Below are 20,969 nucleotides of genomic sequence, written 5' to 3' on the forward strand. Positions count from 1 at the left end.
TGGATTGAGCGGTTTGTTAAGGAGAAGTCAGCTGTCACTTTTCTACTACACTAAAAAACTAAATCTTATATCACATTGTCTTATATAGGTTTATCTTGGATGCACCCAAACAAAATAATGGATCGAAGATGTTTTTGTCATATTTTCCTCAGTATTTCTTTGCAACTTAAAGCTACCAGGGAAGATATTATCCGCTTGTTATTTGATTGAAATCAGATTCCAAAAGATAGTCTCTGTAGGTATTTCAAAAGCACATTATACATTGAAGTTACGACAAAATCCTGGGTCAAAGATGTTTCAAGCTCTTTAACCAGATGTCAGGTTGTTTTGGGGCATTTTTGGAATAACAGAGTTTCGGTCAAGAGTATGTGCCAACATTTTTGCACTGCGGTGTCCAAACTACACGCATTGTCTTCTTATTATCAAAACACTGTGCATCAAGTGAAGCTTTAAAGGAAGATGTATTATCATTGGATTGTAGCTGTCTAAATGAGAGCCTGTAAGTGAGTGATTTGGATAGGCAGCAGCTCCTCACATCAACAAACAGGAGCTCGGATCACTGTGCTGATGGTCAATTATACTAAAAGGCCCTTTACTTCTTTAAAAAAAGTCAAAACTATCAATCAGATGACAGAAGACATGTAGTAGTATGTGTACAACAGGGTTTTTTTCAGTAAAGTTTTCAACATGTTGATTATTTAGAGGGCATTTGGGTATCAAACATGAGGCTTTATAGGGTTAAAGAGTTAGTTCACCCAAAATGATGTCATTAATGACTCTCCCTCGTGTCGCTCCAAGCCCGTAAGACCTCCGGTCATCTTCAGAACACAGTTTAAGATATTTTAGATTTAGTCCGAGAGCTTTCTGTCCCTCCATTGGAAATGTATGTACGGTATACTGTCCTTGTCCAGAAAGGCAATAAAGACATCATCAAAGTAGTCCATGTGACATCAGTGGGTTAGTTAGAATGTTTTGAAGCATCGAAAATACATTTTGGTCCAAAAATAACAAAAACTAGGACTTTATTCAGCATTGTATTGTCTTCCGGTTCTGTTGTGGATCCGCGTTCAGTGCCGCCGCTGACGTAAGACGCTGCTGACGTGTGTCTGGTGCGCCCGTGTATTCGGGTTCAAATAAATATGGCTGGGCAAAGAAATGCAAGTCTTCCTCTCTGTGGAAATCCTTAGACATGTTTGCGAAGATTGTTTTGTTTCCAGCGTGCGTCTCCCTCAGACTGTAAACGAAGCTCGGGCGCACCAGACACACACACACACACACACACCAGACACACGTCAGCAGCGTCTTACGTCAGCAGCGCCATTTTTGGGTGAACTAACCCTTTAAAATGCCATCTAATTTGGTGGGGTTTTGTTATCTGCAGAGTAAATAATAAATATGAATTGTATATCTAAAGATTCAATCAACATTCATATTGTAGTCAGAAGTATCACTTGCAAAGGATATTTTGTTCCTTATTTTGTCGTCAAAAAACACTGGGCACTTCAAACCTCATGCAAAATACTAATGCACTACGGCTTTCAGACACGAGAGGAAGAAATGTGTCTTTTTGCAGCGCTGCTACTTAGGGCTGTCACTTTTGTGGAAAAATCCTGATCGATTTTTGAGACATAAGTGTTCATTGAATCGATTGTAAAATCGATTTTCCATGTCTAAAGACGTTTCCATTTCCAACACCAAATACAGGCAAATCCACGGACACCTAACACAGGCATTAGGACGAGCGTAAAGAGGGCGCTTGAGACGCACAAGTCAGCAATATTTCTGATGATTTATTGGCATGAAGTTTCGTGCACAATGATAAACAGGAGTGCAAACTTCAGGGATTGAGATTAACACCCTCCGACCCGCCAAATGCGGGTACAAATGAACTTTGGCGGGAAACGCTGTCAAATCACGAGCCGATCTGGCGTGTTTCTATGTTTACTCACTTTGCTGGGGAAGTTCGTGTAAAACAAATCCGCGCGGATTTAGCGCAAATACGCAACTCGTGATCCTCATGATATATTAAATACAGCGTATTGCACAGAATCTGCGCATTTCTGGCTTACTTGAACACACACGTCACTACGCAACAAATAACGGCGCGCTTGCTCACTTGCATTGAAGTAATAGCGAATTTGGTTAACAGAAAAGACATTGTTATTTTCCAGCATCCTACATGTTCTGATCCTGTATTGATCTGTCCACCTAAAACACATTTTTGGTGTAATTTTTTTTTTTTTTTTTTTTTATCGTTAAAATCGATTCCCTATTTTCGTTTTCAAAACTTGTGTTGGTTGGTCCGATCGATTGTGCAATCGATTTTCGAACGTAAAGTGACAGCCCTACTGCTACTCCTACATTGGTATCAGCCCTAGTGTACGGTGTGGTCAGCATGACATATTGAACTCATGCTGAAAATCTGACGTGTTTTCTCTGCAGACGGATTCGACCGTGACCATCACCTGTGCTGATAGGAAGTGGAACAAGCAAGTGTCGTGTGAGCCGGTTGACTGTGGGCTGCCAGATAAGTACCATGTTCACCCTGCCCAGTTCGATTTCCCAGAAGGCACCACCTACGGCAAGAAGAGCACGTTCCAGTGCAAGGAGCCCGCTCAGCTTGTGGGTGAGAAATGCTGGAAAATTTTAGTGTTACTGAACTTTGATGCAGTGAAGAGATTGATAAAACTGTCCATTTTTCCTGAATTTTCCAGGAAATACTCATATTTCCACACACATTAATACGTACTTGATTTTAATGAGCCTCCCCAGCATAAAGGAGGATAAATGGCTCATTGCAATAACAAGAACTACAAGAATAAAAAAACGTTATAAAAACGTAATAATCAGAATAAACAATTCCTCCGCCAAGTAATTTGTGACTTGCAGCTGTGTGCGATTGCACCATAGGGCATTAAGATGGAATCCAGTCATGTGTGGTCACAGGTATTTCTCAGAGGTTTGGTCCGTGACTCATCCAGTCAGAATTTAGTGGAGCTTTCGATTTTATAACACTTAATTTAAGTCTTCTCACTATGGTTAACATCTATTACTATACTGATAGTCAGAAATCATGTGCACTGGGATTTATGTCGTTTTTAAAGAAGTGATTTTGTGACAGTCACTTAATATATGTAAATATAAATATACTAATTTGTCCTGGTAAATTATACATACACTGCAAAAAAGTGAAGTGTTATTTTTGTCTTGTTCCCCAAACTAAAGTTAACCATGTCGGTAACACTTTATTTTAAGGTGCTTGTAATAAGCAGTAATTAACAGTTAATAAGACACTTATAAGACCTTATAAGATGCATATAAGCATTAACTACTTCATATAAGGGTTAATTAAAGGTCCAGGCCCTGAAGAGATCAGGGAAACTACTCCCTCTTGGGAAGGTACATTTTTAAGGGACTGGGAGTTTGTGTTACCATTTATGTTTGTTCGGCTGTTCTAAAAGTGCAATGTATTGATACTTGAGAAATGTATTATTTAATTTAATTTATTTATTATAATTAGTTAATGCTTATATGCATCTTATATGCATATTATAAGGTCTTATAAGTGTCTTATTAACTGTTAATTACTGCTTATTACAAGCACCTTAAAATAAAGTGTTACCACAATGTCTTATTACATACATACATACATTTATTTGATTAACAATACAGTATAAACAGCAATATTGTGAAATATTATTACAATTTAAAATAACTGTTTTCTATGTGAATATATATATATATATATAGTAAAATGTAATTTATTACTGTGTTAAAAGCTGAATTTTCTGCATCATTACTCCAGTTTTTAATGTCACATGATCCTTCAGAAATCATTATAATATGATGATTTGATGCTCAAGAAACATTTCTTGGTCACACTTTAGTTTGGGGAACACATATTAACTATTAACTATGACTTTTGCCTCAACTTTACTGCTTATTAATAGTTAGTAAGGTATTTGGGTAGGATTAAGGGATGTAGAATATGCTCATGCAGAATAAGGCATTAATGTGCTTTATAAGTTTTAATATGCTAATATGCATGCTAATGAGCAACCAGTTAATAATGAGAATTGGACCCTAAACTAAAGTGTTACCATTTTCTTCTTATTATAAATGTTGGAAAGCGTTGTGCTGCTTCATGAAGACTGCTGTTTTATTGTGTGTTATTCATACGAGTCTGTCGCTCGTCTGCAGGCACTAATAACACTCTGACCTGCATGGAGGACGGCCTGTGGTCGTTCCCGGAGGCTTTGTGTGAGCTCCGGTGTCCAGCGCCTCCTCCCGTTCCCAACGCCGTGCTCCAGACCAAACGCTGCAACGAAACGGGCCTTAAAGTGGGAACCCTCTGCAAATACAAATGCAAACCCGGATACCATGTGGCCAAGAAGCCAAAGAGGTGTGCATATGATCACAAATCAACACAGGGACTTGATAACGCACTCAATCTATACCATCATGAGTTGTCTTTATCATCAGAACAGTATCTATCTCATCTATTTCCCTTCAGGAGAGCCTTCAAGAGGCAGTGCACCGAAGACGGCCGCTGGTTAGAGGGCTGGTGTGAGCCGGTGACCTGTCCACCTCCTCCATTGGTCTTCTATGGCATGTTCCAGTGCACAGACGGCTTCAGGTTCGACAGCACTTGCTGGATCCACTGCAACGGGGCCAACCACTCTCTGGGACAACCTCCACCATGCAAACAGGTCTGTCTTACGCGGTAGTTCCTTTTGTTTTTGGTTCTATATCCGGTAACACTTTATTTCGATAGTCCACTTTAGACAGTCTACTAACTATAAGTAACTTTGCAGATACATGTCAACCAGGGCTTGACATTAACTTTTTTGCTCACTAGCCAATGTGGCTAGTGGTTTTCCAAAGTTACTAGCCACACAGCATTTTTACTAGCCACATTTTTGTTGTTGTGAAATTACCTGATTAAAGTTGACTATGGCGTGCTAAAATTTACTTGAACTAGATTTACAACCCTTTTAAATGTAAAACCACTGTACACACGCAAATCAAGACTAGGTATAACAATACAGGTCATTATCATTAGCTCTGATAAGGTTGTGTGTAAAGCTCCTTTAAAGCTCCTATAAAACCATGTATTAAGATGAAGACATAGCTTCTTATTGCATAATAAAAGTGGTGCATGGATGTAGAAGATTAATAAAAAATATAAAAAACTAAACAAAAAACCTTTAGCATTAGAAACACTGTCTGTTTAAATATCAGAATCAGAATTACTTTATTGAGCCCCGATGGGAAATTCTTTGTTACAAGTTGCGTTTTCTGTGTCTTTGCACACCAGAAACGTGTCTGCTGGTAACGTACATGGAAGGGCTATCTCGGGATTCGGGCGTTGCAGCATAGACGGCAAAATAGGCTATAAGAATATTTCGTTCTGTATTGACAGGTGCAATATTTGAATTTTTTTAAATTATATCTGCATTTGCCAAAACCTATGGACTTTCAAACATAAAAATGCCATTTATTAATATGTGTTCGTGTCAACATGACATATTTTCCTATTCTATTTAGCCTGGAAACGCTTCCAACAGGCTTGCGTGTCGCGTGAGAAATAGGCGTCGGTTTTTTTTCTAGCATGCACGCGTTTTCGGCGCGGCTCGAGACGCGCGTCACGCAGGCAGTGTGCAAGTTCTAACCTGTTAACATGGGAGCCGAAATAAAAACGGACACACCAAGCAGCGGAGACGCGCACGCCACGCAGCCAGTGCGCTTCAGATGCCTTTTGAAAAGACTACAATTATTCAACCCGCCAAAGTGGCTAGTTGAAGTGACTGTGTTACCCGCCACGAGCAAAATCCACCCGCATTTGGCGGGTTGGCGGGTGTTAATGTCAAGCCCTGATGTCAACTAAGGCCTCGTTTACACTGTCAGTGAAATGTGACCCAATTCCGATTTTTTGCTCGTATGCGACACAGATCTGATGTGTTCTATGACCGTGTAAACAGGAAAAAAACGCATGCAATCAGATATTTCGAGATCGGTTTCAGGCCTCGTTCATATGTGGAAGTAAATCAGATGTGTGCCAATGCGACTGTCATGTAAACAGGCAGATTGGATTTTCTGAGGCATTAGGCTATGTATCCGCGGTTTATTGACGAGAGCAACCCCGACGCGCATTGTCGCGTTGTCGAAGGAGAGGAATGTGGACAAACGTTGACACAACATATCAAAGGTTGGCTTGTTCATCCTAAAACTTCGGACCTTCAAAGGATGGCCCTTTTCGTCCTCCACCTCAAAATCATGGTGATGTTTGGCAAACTTTGCATATATCGCAAAGCTAGCATCAAGTATATTTCACGTTCGTCCATCTGTGCAAGAACCCCCTTTAAGCATGCGCGATGTTTTAGATAGTATGTCAATTGTAAACGCATGAATCGGATATGGGTCACAATTGAAAGAACCAGTCCCTCTAGTTTTTCGCGATTCTGCGATCGCTGAATACAACGCAAAATCAACAAAATGTCACATTTTTTTGCGATCCTGCATAATTCCTAATTTAACCGCAAAATAATCACAAAAATTCAAAAAAAGTCCTCACAAAACATTAAATTATAATCACCCAATTGAAATATCTCTAGTTAATTAAAGTTTCAATGCATTTTTACGTGGGTACAGATTACAGAATAGATGTTGTGCACGCGTGATGTCTGTGAGCGGTCTGTCAGAAACATGGCAAAAGAAAAAGCGTCTCTCCTGCCCTCTCACATCAGCGCCCAGGTTTTCATTGGGCAGTACGGCAAACTTATTAACGCGTTTAACATGATTGAATGACATAACAAAAGGTATGATATGCTCATACTAAAAATAATTATTAAAAGCGCAGTATACCGTGAAAGAGAACTAATTTTAGCCAGTCGAGTGACAGTCTGTCTCTGACTGCAAGTGTGTGTGTGTGTGTGTGTGTGTGACTGACTGCGTGCGTGTCACCGCCTGTCAGCCTAGTTAGAATATTGAATTCCCTTTATAGCGCTTGAACAAATACACATAGCTACAATTACTTCAAAATATTCATCTTGGCAAGTATTTACGTAAAACAATCAGTAATAACTGATTGGGATGTTTGCCATTACTGTAGTAGGTCTTAAAGTGACAGTAACCTAATTTACCTGCTGTTGTTAATGTTAATCAAGCAACAACAATAGGCTACAGCACAATTTTTAAAAAAGAATTTGATTAGACCAAATAAACAAGCTTTATGCATTTTGTTTGTGATTTGTGTCATGTATGACTGTTGTGCATCTGCCATAATACTATTATGGTAAATGTGATGTCCTAATTATAAAATATAAAAATCGCAATTTTTTCACAAATTTCTGGAAATTACCACCACAAAATCAGTCATTTTGATCGCAAAAATCACATAAGAAAAATCGTGAAATCCTGGAGGGACTGAAGAACGTGTAAACGGATGGTCAAAAAAAAATCGCATATGGGCAACAAATCAGAATTGGGCATTAAGACCTGCAGTGTAAACGAGGCCTAACTGTCATTAGAGTATTAGTAGACTGTCTGCTTAATATCTGCTAACACTTTATTTTGTTGGTCCCCCAATAGACATTACTGACTATAAGTAACTTATTCTACCAACCTGAACCCTAACACCTAACCCTAACCTAACAGTCTACTGAAAGTTTACTACTAATACTCTAATGAGAGTTAGTTGACATGTAGTTGCAAAATTACTTATAGTTAGTAGAATGTCTAAAGCAAACTATCAAAATAAAGTGGAACCCAATATCCTTATTCAAATCCAGTTGTTCCATTCCTGATAGCTTACTGTATTTCCCTGCTGAAAATATCACTTTGGCCAATATGCATTTTCACACTGGTCATGGCTGATGCATGATGGTTAGTGCGGCCCTGTGATGCTTGATGGACCTATATTAATCTAATCAACCAAACACCTATACTACCATTCAAGAGTTTGGGGTCAGCAAAGTTTTTTTTTTTGGAAAGAAATTAATACTTTTATTGGTAATGCTTTACTTTGATAGTCCAATCTAGATATTCTACTAACTATAAGTAACATTGCAACTACATTGTCAACTAACTGTCATTAGAGTATTAGTAGTGTCTGCTTAATATCTGCAAACACTTTATTTCGATGCTCCTCAACAGACATTACTGACTATAAGTAACTTTGCAACCTCAACTTATTCTACTAACCCGAACCCTCACCTAACAGTCTACTAATACTCTAATGAGAGTTACTTTTGTAAAGTTACTTATAGTTATCAAAATGTCTAAAGTGGACCATCAAAATAATGTGTAACATTGTTATTCTGCAAGGATGTATTAAATGAATCGGCAAAAGGATTGTTAATAAAGACATTTATACACTGCAAAAATGTATCTAGTAGGCTACTTGGTATATTTTTTTAATCTTTTTTTAATCTTTTATGTTTTCCAGTAAAAAAAATCTTAAATAATTTACTTGAGAAGGAAAATTAATTAAGACATTAAATCTTGTTTTCTAAAAACAAACAAATAAGTTTAAAATGTAAGTTTATGCTCAAAACAAGAAAATAAATTCACTGGCGGAAAAAAATATCTTGTTTTCCGTTTAAATAATTACATTTATTTTTTTTACCCCACTGACATATTTTTGTTGTTTTAAGCATTAACAATTAATTTTGATAAATGTTTATTTTAATTTAATTTTATGTAGTGTTACAGAAGATCTCTATTTCAATTTCATATTCATCAACTTCTAATACATACTGTATATTACAAAATATGAAGCAGCACAACATTGATAATCAGAAATGATTAACCTGATTTCTAAAGGATCATGTGACACTGAAGACTGGAGTTCTGCTGAAAATGCAGCTTTGATCACAGGAATAAATTATATTTTACAACATTTTTACATAGGAAACAGTTCTTTTAAATGGTAATATTTCACATTAGTACTGTTTTTACTGTGAGCAGAGGAGACTTCTTTCTTAACCATTAAAAATGTTGCTGACCACAAACTTTTGAACAGTACACTGTAAAAAAATTATAAATAAGTCATGACAACATATGTTTTTACATTGCTTTCACTCATTAAAGTTAATTAATTATAATTATTTTTTTACGAGATTCAACTCATTTTTTCAAGTCAGTTTAATGTAATGAAAGTTGATTGTACTAAAATATTTAGGGCAGCAACCTTTATTTTTACAACTGTAATTTTTTTAGAGCTGCTTTACAAACTAAAATTCAATTTATTTCATAACTGGAGAACTTTGCAACATTAACACTGTTGTTTTCTTTATGAGTTTATGACAACATACGTTTTTACATTGATTTAACTCATTAAAGTTATTTAAGCAATTTTTTTTTTTACGAGTTTCAACTCATTTTTTCGAGTCAGTTTAATGTAATGAAAGTTGAAATGGCTTAAACATCCAAGTTAATTGTACTTAAAAATTTAGGGCAGCAAATTTTTTTTTTTTACAACTAATTTTTTTAGAGCTGCTTTACAAACTAAAATTCAATTTATTTCATAATTGGAGAACTTTGCAACATTAACACTGTTGTTTTCTTTATGAGTTTATGACAACATACGTTTTTACATTGATTTAACTCATTAAAGTTATTTAAGCAATTTTTTTTTTTACGAGTTTCAACTCATTTTTTCGAGTCAGTTTAATGTAATGAAAGTTGAAATGGCTTAAACATCCAAGTTAATTGTACTTAAAAATTTAGGGCAGCAATTTTTTTTTTTTTACAACTAATTTTTTTAGAGCTGCTTTACAAACTAAAATTCAATTTATTTCATAATTGGAGAACTTTGCAACATTAACACTGTTGTTTTCTTTATAAAGTTATGACAACATACGTTTTTACATTGCTTTAACTCATTAAAGTTAATTAAGCCTTTTTTTTTTTACGAGATTCAACTCATTTTTTCAAGTCAGTTTAATGTAATGCAAGTTGAAATGGCTTAAACATCCAAGTTAATTGTACTTAAAAATTTAGGGCAGCATTTTCTTTTTTTTACAACTGTAATTTTTTTTAGAGCTGCTTTACAAACTAAAATTCAATTTATTGCATAATTGGAGAACTTTGCAACATTAACACTGTTGTTTTCTTTATGAAGCATTCTGTAGTGCATACAATGTAATATAAATAAATGTGACTTGACCCAGAGTAAATCGTGACAAAAACAAATAACTATTCGATTGGGTCCTCGTATATACGCTACGTTCTTTATCCGTCGTTTCCACTGTCTGTAAGTCCGACAGGAGTGTGAGTAGTGATGTGTGTCGTGTCTCCACCGTCTCCAGGCTGTCGGCACTAATATCATCCGCTGCAGAAAGGACGGGAACTGGACCGGAAGCTTCCGGTTATGCCCTCAGCTGAAGGGCCAATGCTCTCTACCTCAGAACCTGCATCCCAGCATCCGCATCAGCTGCAAGAAGGGCCACGGCATCGGTGACAACTCTCCCTCAAACTCTCGCTCTTCCTCGCTTTCTTTGTGCGGGTCACTCAGAGCCGTACACTTTTCTTTTTATGTTGGGATTGGAACGTATGATGCAGATTTTGGTTGTGTTCGGCATACACTGACACCATCAGAATTCAGGAAATTCATCCCAAGTTTGAAAATGTTAATATTAATCTATAATGTTTTATAAATTCATAACAGAATCCTGGATTGAGAAACACTGGTACGCTGATTTCACGCAGCCGCCATTTTGAAATGGCTCCGGTGGGAAGAAAACTGGAAGTGTCGGTTTTAATCATCGTGAATGCGATGGCGTATTGTTGTGTTTAATGTAGAAATTAGTTATTCTAAAAATGTACATACATTTCTTTCATACTTTAGACTATATACAGTGAAATTAATTATAAATAAAAATATTTTATATATATATAATTCAGAACTTAAAAAAAGAAGCAGGAACGAACTATATACATATCCCATATTGGATATTAACATCCAATAGTGTAAATCGGCGTATTCTAGATTTTTTGGGAATCAAATACTGTATGGTTTTGTTTTCATAAAAAAATAAAATAAAAAAATAATAATTTTGTAACATATCTCTAATCTATCGATACTGTATTGGTACTGTACATCTCATTTCATGCCTTATCCTCTTTTTAATCAAAGCAATGACATTTTTCTTTAATTTTCAAAGAAAACTTTAATATTATTTAGATTATTTGCTTTGTGAGATAATTTTCACTCCCTGTTGCCCTCAATTATATCATCAATGTGAAAGTAATTATTGTGAAGTTATAAAATAAATAAATAAAAAAATACATATATTTTATATTCTAAAAAAAAAAATATATATATTAAAGAAATTAAAACTTACTTTTAATCAGCAAGAACAAAAAATTATCAAAGGTAACAGTAAAGACATTTATAATATCACAAAATATTTATATTTCAAATAAATGCGGGTCTTTTGAACTTTCTATTAATCAAAGTATCCTGAAAATAAACGTATCACAGTTTACACAAAATATATTAAGCAGTGCAACTGTTTTTAACATTGTATTGATATATTATTATAATATTTGATGTACTGTCTTTAATTAAAAAAATCATAATGGTCCTTAAAATAGGCAAAATACTTTTTTTTTTTTTTTTCTATTATGCAGTAAAATGTGATGTGAGATTCACCCGCATTTACCCTACAATATATCCTGCAATTTCCATAAATACTCCTCTTTATAACACATCACACTCTAAAGCACTAAACACAGTAATACTTTACGAAACCTGTGCATCTCTACATGACGTTCAGATCTCAACATGTTTAATCATTACTGAAGTCCCTAATGGCGTCAGTGATGAGCGTTTCATGCATGTTTAGCAAGTCTTGAGTGTTTATAGAGATGATCGAGTGTGTTTTCCTCTGTCTGTCCCCTCAGGAGAGGAGTGTGAGTTGTCCTGCAGGGACTCTAACAGTGATGTGGTCAATCTGCCGAGTAACATGACGGCCGGCAGCATGATGAGACATCACTGGATGAACCCTCCCAAAGTCAAGGTTTGTGTTTTCAGCGCCTCAGCTTTCCTGGCAGGGACGCTGATCCTGAGTGTGACTCCACGTTTGAGGTGACACAGATCGGACAGCAGATATTGGATTGTGCCTGATGATTCATCAGTGTCGTTCATCAATGTCTAGGCTCGAGACTTTAGGGTCAGACAGGGGCATTGTCTATGAGGAATTCACCTCTAAACTGCAATTCATTACCAGTGTTGGGCATGTTACCTAAAAAAAGTAATTAGTTATAGTTACTAGTTACTTCTCACAAATAGTAACTGAGTTAGTAACTCATTAAATCATTATAAAAGTAACTAATTACCAGGGAAAGTAACTATTGCGTTACTTAAAAAAAAAAAAAAAAGCTCAAATAGGCCTATGTCAAATAACTTGGATGCCCCCAATATTACATATGTCAAATTAATGAAATGGACACTATAGAATAAATTATTCTAAAACATTGTACACTAATCTACACTATTGTAATGTTGCTGTGGGACAATGTGAGAGACGCCTATTAAATTCAATAGCCTATATTATTTTAAATATAAGCATTACTATAGTATAACAATAAAACATAGTAGATGGTTTAGAACTTTTAATATTTAATATTGCACAGACCACAACTGGCCAAAAAAATAAGTCTAAAAATAAATTAGTCTTCTTAAGAAATGTACCAAAAATGAATAATTAATCAAAAAAATATATACATATACACTCTTTGTAGTGCAAGTTAAAATTTTTAACAGTTTAACAAGAAGTGCTCCCAGAACGTTCACTGCAGGTTATTTTTTAGATTTTATTTGTATAACCATGAAATTAATTAAAACGTTGCAGATGATACCAATAGGCTACATAGATTACTCTAATGCTGAAATTTGTCATTTATTTATAAACAAACTATATAATGCTTTTGTCCAGTCCGGCGCCTCATAACACACACACACACACACACACACACACACACACACACACACACACACACACACACACACACACACACACACACACACACACACACACACACACACACACACACACACACACACACACACACACACACACACACACACACACACACACACACCAGAGAAAAAACTTTGCAGGTCCTATGGCGGAGAGAGAGCCTACTCGGATGAAAACCGCTTCAGTGAGCTCAATTAGGCTATAGTAACGCCGCATTTTATTGTCAGTAACGGTAACGGCGTTTTAACGGGGAAAACAGTAATTCGTTTGATTACTCGTTACTGAGAAAGATAACGCCGTTAGTAACGCCGTTATTCCCAACACTGTTCATTACATTCAGTGCCTTTTCATGCAGTTATAATGATGCATACGAAAAAGCATTCGTTCAAAAGCATTCAAGAATGATAACTATAATGATAACTATAGTATTTAACAGTGTCCATGCTAATGGACAATAACATTCTGTTTATTACAAGTGCGCTTTGCTACTTTTAAATGCTTGTGCTCTTTAACGTTTGTGTGGCTATTAATGTTTTAATAATTCATCAATTCTGAAAGTGATTCCAGTGATATTGTTCCTCTTTAGGGCTTTTCAGATTACGTTTAAAAGCCCCTTTAAGCGAACTTGATGCGATTTCTTGTTTTCCTCTTTCTTTAGTGTGTTATGTAGCTGTTAGTGCTAGTATAAAATCTGCAGAGTTACAAAGCTCAAAGTGTCAAATTTTAAAGAGATATTAAAAGTAATATTAAAAGTTAAGGCTCAGCAACACCTTCCTAAACGCTTGGTTCACCTCCACAAATCTACGTCAGTGTGTTTCATAACACCGCCCAAATGTAAACGCAAAGAAAGAAGGCGCAACTTTTATTCTCGCTGTATTATTGTTTCCTCCGGCGCCGACATGAAACATTTCACTCTTGTAATTTTGAAGAGGGGATGGCACCGCTTTTTAGACGGGGTTGTGAAACCATGCTCCGCTTTTGTTGTTTTAACCCTATATTGTGGAGCCAAACGTGTACATTGTGAAACGAAGCAGTGTTATAATGTTACGGCTGGATGGTTATCAACCGACAGCCAACCGAGTGCTTTTGGACAGTCACACACTGAGCATTGTATGAACAGTAGTTTCAGCGTTTGAGGGGGAAAATGTCAAATGGTGACATGAAACATGACAATTGTAATGAAGAAAATGGACCATTTCATTTTTACCTTTATACATGAATATCAGTCACGTGACCTCTTACGTCAACCTCTCTTTTTCCAGTTGGCTGCCGCCATCTTGAGTACCTACCGAATACTGTCTATGGTACTGACAAGCCTATTATCTTAAGTCTTGTTAGAAAACAAACAACAAAATAACTAATCTTGACTAATAAACATTATTTGACTTCTTTTTTTCTTAATTATTGTATGGAATAGAATAGCTCCTGCAGCAGGTGCATTAGCACAACAGTTAGCATAAAGCTACATGACACAATTTAATTGATTAATATTACACTTTTACTTAAAACTCACTTTAAAAAACCATCGAGTATTTGTATCATATTCCGGTCGCGGCTTAAATTGGTTTCAAGTCAAACTTTTTTGTTTAAATATGTTATTTTTAGCATTGTATACGAAGCTATGGGCTATCCTTACCTAGCATGCATACTGTAAACATTCTTTTTTCATATGAATACCCCAATCGCAGGAAAATCACACACAAATCACATATACTTCAAATCGTGCATTTATTAGCTTCTTGTTTCAGGTGAAGAGATGTTACTTTAGCTTTGTTATCACGGATGTCAGAATGAGGAGGCAGGATAATGGTCACGTTGAACCACGTAACGTTAAGATGATTGACAGCTGTACAGCGAATGAGCGCGCGCTGAGATCATAATTTGACGCAAATCAGGAAAAGGAGACACAGATCTCGCTGCATTCGCTGTTTGAGCTCTTCAGATCGCATAATTCAGTGGAAAATAAATAGAAATGTCATTCTGTATGACGAAATATTTTACAAACGTGATAATTAATCATTATTTCTCCAAAAATGCGCACCGTTGGACTAATAGCCCTGGCGGATGCTATATATTGCATGTATTTGAACACAAATGAACCGGAGAAGACGTGAATGAATGCTTTGAGCGATGATTTCTATTCAAAATAACGAACGTTACAGATTTATGTTGCGACTGCCGTATCGATCTTCCCGAATCAGGTAGTCAAGATGGCGGCAGACAAGTTTTAGAAAGTGAGTGACATCAGTGAGGAGACGTTGGTGACATCATCTGATATTCATGTATAGTCTGAAAAGTCCATTTCAGGTAAACTTGATAGTACAGTCGGTAATATATAAGGACGACACTGCTAGAGCAAATTCACAAATTATCCAACAAAATGTACACACACACACACATTGGGTTTCTATGTTTTATGGGGACATAAATGGTTGGACATAATGGTTTTTATACTGTATAAACTGTATATTATCTCCCCTTACACTAACCCTAACCCTAAACCATCACACAAAACTTTCTGTGTTTCAGTGCACAAAAAAAAAAGCACAATTTGCTGTTATTTCTTTACTTGTAGGGACATTTGGTCACCTTAACATAGGGAATACCACGTACACACACACACACACACAGAGAATTACATTTTGCATGTCCTGTAAACGTGAACTTCAGGCTCTGCTCAGCGAACACATGCAGCGATTGTAACTTTGCATTGAATGTCGCAGTTCCTCCAATTACTGTTCATTAGCCACAGGCTCAGGCATGCATGGCTTTCCCAATTACCTGGCATTGGTAAAACAGGGTATGATGATTACAGTAATCTCTGAACTCATCTGAACCACAGCGAGGCAGGGGCCAAGCCATAAAAGTTAAAAAGCCATCTGTAATCACTATAATTTAAACAATGACCCTGTTACTGGCATTAGTAGAAAGACTTTATATACATTTACCTGTCAGAAGTGTTGCAGTGTTTTAGTGGTGACGGCTGGATTTGACTAGCGGTGTTACGATGGCAGTCTTCAGGCTGTTTTGCTGAACACCTAATGCGATTGCTCTGTTAGTGCACTTCATTTGAATGAGTGTGAAAGATGAACCCCGGTGCGCACCAAACAAGCAGACCGAGATCTCTGAAAAGATGGTCCACTTTCAAACGAACTCTGGTCCGGATTGACTAAAGACATGGAAACTAACCCAAAAAAGGACATGATGTCATAAGATACAATCCTTAAAAGGACATAATGCTCAAGCATACCTGTTTTTTCTCATCATAGTCGCTCAGTTTTCCATCACAGTTCGGTACAGGCATCAGAACCGCGTCTCCTCGCAGCAGATCTGTGGGTAACACTTTACTTGAAGGGGTGTGCATAAGACTAACATGACACCTTCATAATCATGACATGACACATGTTATGAATATGAAGGAAGTTTTATGCATGTTTATGACAACTGTCATTAAGTGTCATTCGCTCAATTATGTCATTTTTAATGCAAATATGACATTGTTTGAGATGTCTTTGTTATGACACCTTGACATAAACCAATACATCATAACCTGTCAGTGTCTTTGTCATGACAACTTGACATTACTAAGACAACACAACCTGTCATAAACATGACATAGCAGATTAACTATCAAACTTAAGAAACCACTTAGCTTTATTGGTTAACATTACATTAAACTGTCATGTGGCTGGTTTTGACATTGGCTGTCATGAGGTCATTATAACTGTTTAATGACAAATTCAATGTGTACCACTGTAGTCGAGGTCACGAAAAATATTCATGACACAGTTATAACGGCCTCATGACAGCCAATGTCAAAACCAACCACATGACAGTTTAACTTAATTTAATGTCAAGTTGTCATGACAAAGACACTGACAGGTTATGATGTTATGGTTTATGTCAAGATGTCATAACAAAGACATCTTAAACAATGTCATATTTGCATTCAAAATGTCATTATTGAGCGAAAGACACTTAATGACAGTTGTCATAAACATGCATAAACCCTACTTCATATTCATGACATATGTCATGTCATGGTTATGAAGGTGTCATGTCAGTCTTATGTAAAGTAAAGTGTTACCGATCTGTACCCTTCAAGTAAAGTGTTACCGATCTGTGTGTGTGTGTGTGTGTGTGTGTGTGTGACGGAGGGATTCCTGCCGCTGTTTTGACACCTTTTACACATTTACTGAGCTCTTCACATGTTATCAGTTCCATCATATACCATCATATATGTGAACACATTGCAGAACACAGCATAGTTGTGGATGTTTTCGACAAATTCCGTCGCAAAATATGTCATAAAAGGTTTTTTTTCCCCTCTTTAAGGTTCGGTGTTAAAAATGACAGTGTGAACGCAAAGCGAACCAGGACTAAATGTATAATTTTTTGGTCCGGGCCAACCGAACTAGTGTGAACACACTTTAAGATGAGGGAATTTTGGGATTGATCGAAGATGCTAGAAAGTTGGAAACAAACTCACTGTGATCAAACTGATCGGCGTCCCCCCACCCCCACCCCCCACTTCTGTTGTGTTTAGATGGGCATTTGTGTCGAGTCAGGCGGTTTTCGGCAGAGAAATGAAACAACACGTTTCTGATTGATTTGTGTAATTGATATGATCTTCCCTGGGTGGTAATTCGAGTCTGGAGACAGAGTGTGAGGAGAAGAGGAGGCCAAATCGATGTGGCTGAAATGTTCCAGGGTGGTCGACTGAGGTCAGATCAATAACTGTTCTCTCAGCAGCCTGTGTCAATCGATGCTGTTTGAATTCCACCGCACCTGTTCACTTCTGCTCGCTGTGCAAGGGTACGATCCGTCCCGTAGCCCCCGGGCCCTGATTGACAGCTGAGCTAATGCTAACGGTCACGCCGTGTTTGTTGTATATATCCACACCAGCCGAGGCGTCCAGGAGAAGAGGAAAAGTAAGCCGATTGCACACCGCTGCAAGCTTTACATTAATTTCCCCGTTTACACGAAGGGAAGACGCAGATATTTCCCTACGGTTTGGCCTCTCGTTTACATAAAAACCCCATTTTTATCACAGAAAACGATTATTTCTAAAAACTCCGGCCAAAGTGGAGATTTCAGATAACGCCGGTTATGTGTGGCCGTGTCGACTGGGAGAAACTGTGTTTTAGGTTCTCAAACGTCACATTATGCGCCAGAAAATGCGTAACGTCATGTGAGCGCCCTGTGTTTACCGTGTGTTTGGCTACTGATCATGGATGCTGTTAAGGTGATACTCATTTTTACTTTTGTGCAAACTTGCCTTGCAGTCTAACGTGACATTATAGGGTAACTAAACCCCTGGTCAGAGCCTGACTCCACCCACTGGCAATATTTGAAAAATGCTGGAAAAGTGGGCGGAGCCCAGCGGAGATAGAGGGGATGAACGGATACTCTATCCTGATCGTTTTCAATACTCGCAATTCCAACTCCTGACTCGCTACAGTGGTTTTGACGAAACAAGATTGTTTTTATACTGCCATGGACGTGGTAGCTCGTACCAAGGGCGTGGTGAGCTGAAACCTGCTCACGTCAGCTCTCACCGCTACCGTCACGAACTACCGCAATCATCCAATAGAAAATTCAACTGCAGTAGCCACCGTTCAACCTGAAGAGGGCAGCACTCAGATGTCTTTACACCATATATTGTAGAATTAAAACACTTTATACCCAAATGTCAAAAAAGTTACTCGAATCAATGAACAGCACTAATAAAGCCCCAGTCTTACAGATCATTAATTAAAAAAAGTTGGTTTAGTGTTTAGTTACCCTTTAAGGAGTAACTCAACTTCGCTGTCTTTCCACACAAATGAACCTCGCATCATATTTGTTGTTTTGAAAGGAACAGGAAGTCGCTCGTGTTATTCGTTTTTGTTGATTCTGAGGATTCTGATTGGCTTGCATGAACCACTCATGGATCTGATTGGCTTTATCCTTCTCCCTACACTGCCGCCCATAGGTTTGGCAGAGCTATGATGGCGCTCGACGGCGTATTTATGCGGGTTGATGTAAATGACAACTTTTTTGAAAACGATGTTGTGTGCACGATGTTATTATTGAAAACGGGGGGGGGATATTCGTCGGGGGGGTTATATTTGCCGGTTATATTCGTGTCTCTAAATAACCGGCTATGTGTAAATGTGTCCTTAAAGGGATAGTTCACTTTGAAATAAATGTTTGGTGTGTTTTAGCTTACCTCAAGGGCATCCAAGATGTAGGTGTCTTTGTTTCCACAGAAGTTTCAATTTTGATATTTTTAGGTCAAACCGTTCTTGTCTGTCAGTCAGATAATGCAGGTCTATGGTCACCACCTCAAAGAGCATGCACAGAGAAGTCCAAATTAAACATGATTTAATGACTCGTAAATGTAAGTACACATTGATGGCCTAAGACACGAAACGAGCGGTTTGTGTGAGAAAACGAACAGTATTTATATCGTTTTTACCTCTTGTAAACACAGCCACGTCCGAGTGATCTGAGGGCGCCGGCGCTTCGGTCTTTTTGAGTGAACTATCCCTTTAATCATTTAGCAGACGCTTTAATCCAAAGCGACTTACAAATGAGGAGAACAATAGAAGCAATCAGACCAGCAAGAGGGCAACATTAGACAAGCGCTGTAACAAGTCTCAGTTAGTCTAACACAGTACACATAGCAAGGTTGTTTTTATTTTTTTTAAACAGACAACCAAAATAAATAGAATAGAAAAGGTAAGTGCTAGTATTAATTGGTTAGGTGCTGATGAAAAAGATGTCTCTAGGCGGGTTTTTTTTTTTCAAATGGCAGGTACACTTTAGTGGCCATAGAAATCCAGAGTCTCGTTTCTCATTCTCACTTTCTTTGTTTTATGTTTTCTGCTGAGCCGGTTGAATTACTTATTGTGACGAATCGGCCCTGGAGAGCGATTCGTTTCAGGTTTCACTGCTGCCCTACTAAGAAGCTCTTCTTATTTTCTCACTTATTTGCTTTCCTGACATCAGCAAAATGACTGTGCACATTGCTGATGCATTAGACTGCCTTGGCGGACCACGGCCTTTACGTGATGTCGGCTCTTCGGAGACTCGATTGTTCATGCTGGGTCCGCTGAGGGGAGTACTAATATTAACCTCTAATTAATAAACCAAACCTTTATTAAAGGCCTGAGAGCTAAATGGGATCTCAGGAGCTACGGGAGACCAGAGTATGGCCGTCTAATATGATAAAAGCTCATTCAGATGATGATGGCGTGCTTGTCTGAGGGAAACAAAGCAATCTGCATTGTATCGGTGTGTGGTCAGTCAGGCTAACAGTGCATAATGTGTTCACTAAAGTGAATCTTATGATATAAAGGGCTGGGAACCCTTCAGGCCCCAGTAAGGGTTTATTCATGAACATTATTTTGTGGAAAACACTCAAGCTCAAGTTACTGAATCTGTCATAAATGTACTACACTGATGAAGTCTTTTCTTCATATTAGATGGTAAACTACTTTTTTCTTCTGCAGTCTGATGTTTTTCCAAGAAAAAAAATAGATTGGAGGGGTGAGGTTAAAAAAAGTTAATGAGCCCATGTGGAAAATAAGTGCACTTAATGTATTGAATGCACTTGTAGTGTACTTTGTGTGTATTAAAGGGATAGTTCACCCAAAGTTCTGTAATTTACTCAGCCTGATGTCGTTCCAAACCCATAAACCCGTTCATCTTCAGAACACATGAAGATCTTTTTAATGAAATCTGAGAGCTTTCTGTCCCTCCATTGACAGCTACGCAACTACCACTTTGACACATCAAAAAGTTCATAAAGAGATCGTAAAACTAATCCATTTGAATTAAGCAGTTTTGTCCACATTTTCTAAAGAGACTCGATCACTTTATATGATGAACAGATTGAATTTAGGCTTTTATTCACGTATAAACATTGATCAGCGAACATAAACAGAAGCTCAACTGAACCTGATTGACTCGCTGAAGCTCAAACGTGCTGCGAAACAC

At 37.4% G+C, this 20,969-nt stretch overlaps 1 protein-coding gene across 2 annotated transcripts in view; it reads left to right on the forward strand.

Annotated features, from left to right (window-relative positions):
* The window catches only part of pappaa (pregnancy-associated plasma protein A, pappalysin 1a), a 136,858-nt gene that overhangs the window by 95,668 nt on the left and 20,221 nt on the right, over positions 1-20,969 (forward strand). For both annotated transcript variants that reach the window (XM_056256731.1, XM_056256732.1), the window contains exons 16-20: positions 2,443-2,626; positions 4,201-4,402; positions 4,514-4,709; positions 10,311-10,458; positions 11,908-12,023. In XM_056256731.1, coding sequence (XP_056112706.1) covers positions 2,443-2,626; positions 4,201-4,402; positions 4,514-4,709; positions 10,311-10,458; positions 11,908-12,023 — 846 coding nt within the window. The remainder of the gene's footprint in view (positions 1-2,442; positions 2,627-4,200; positions 4,403-4,513; positions 4,710-10,310; positions 10,459-11,907; positions 12,024-20,969) is intronic.

Source organism: Rhinichthys klamathensis, unplaced genomic scaffold, assembly GCF_029890125.1.
Source record: "Rhinichthys klamathensis goyatoka isolate OS25496 unplaced genomic scaffold, OSU_Roscu_1.1 h1tg000132l_1, whole genome shotgun sequence".
Classification (NCBI taxonomy): domain Eukaryota; kingdom Metazoa; phylum Chordata; class Actinopteri; order Cypriniformes; family Leuciscidae; genus Rhinichthys; species Rhinichthys klamathensis.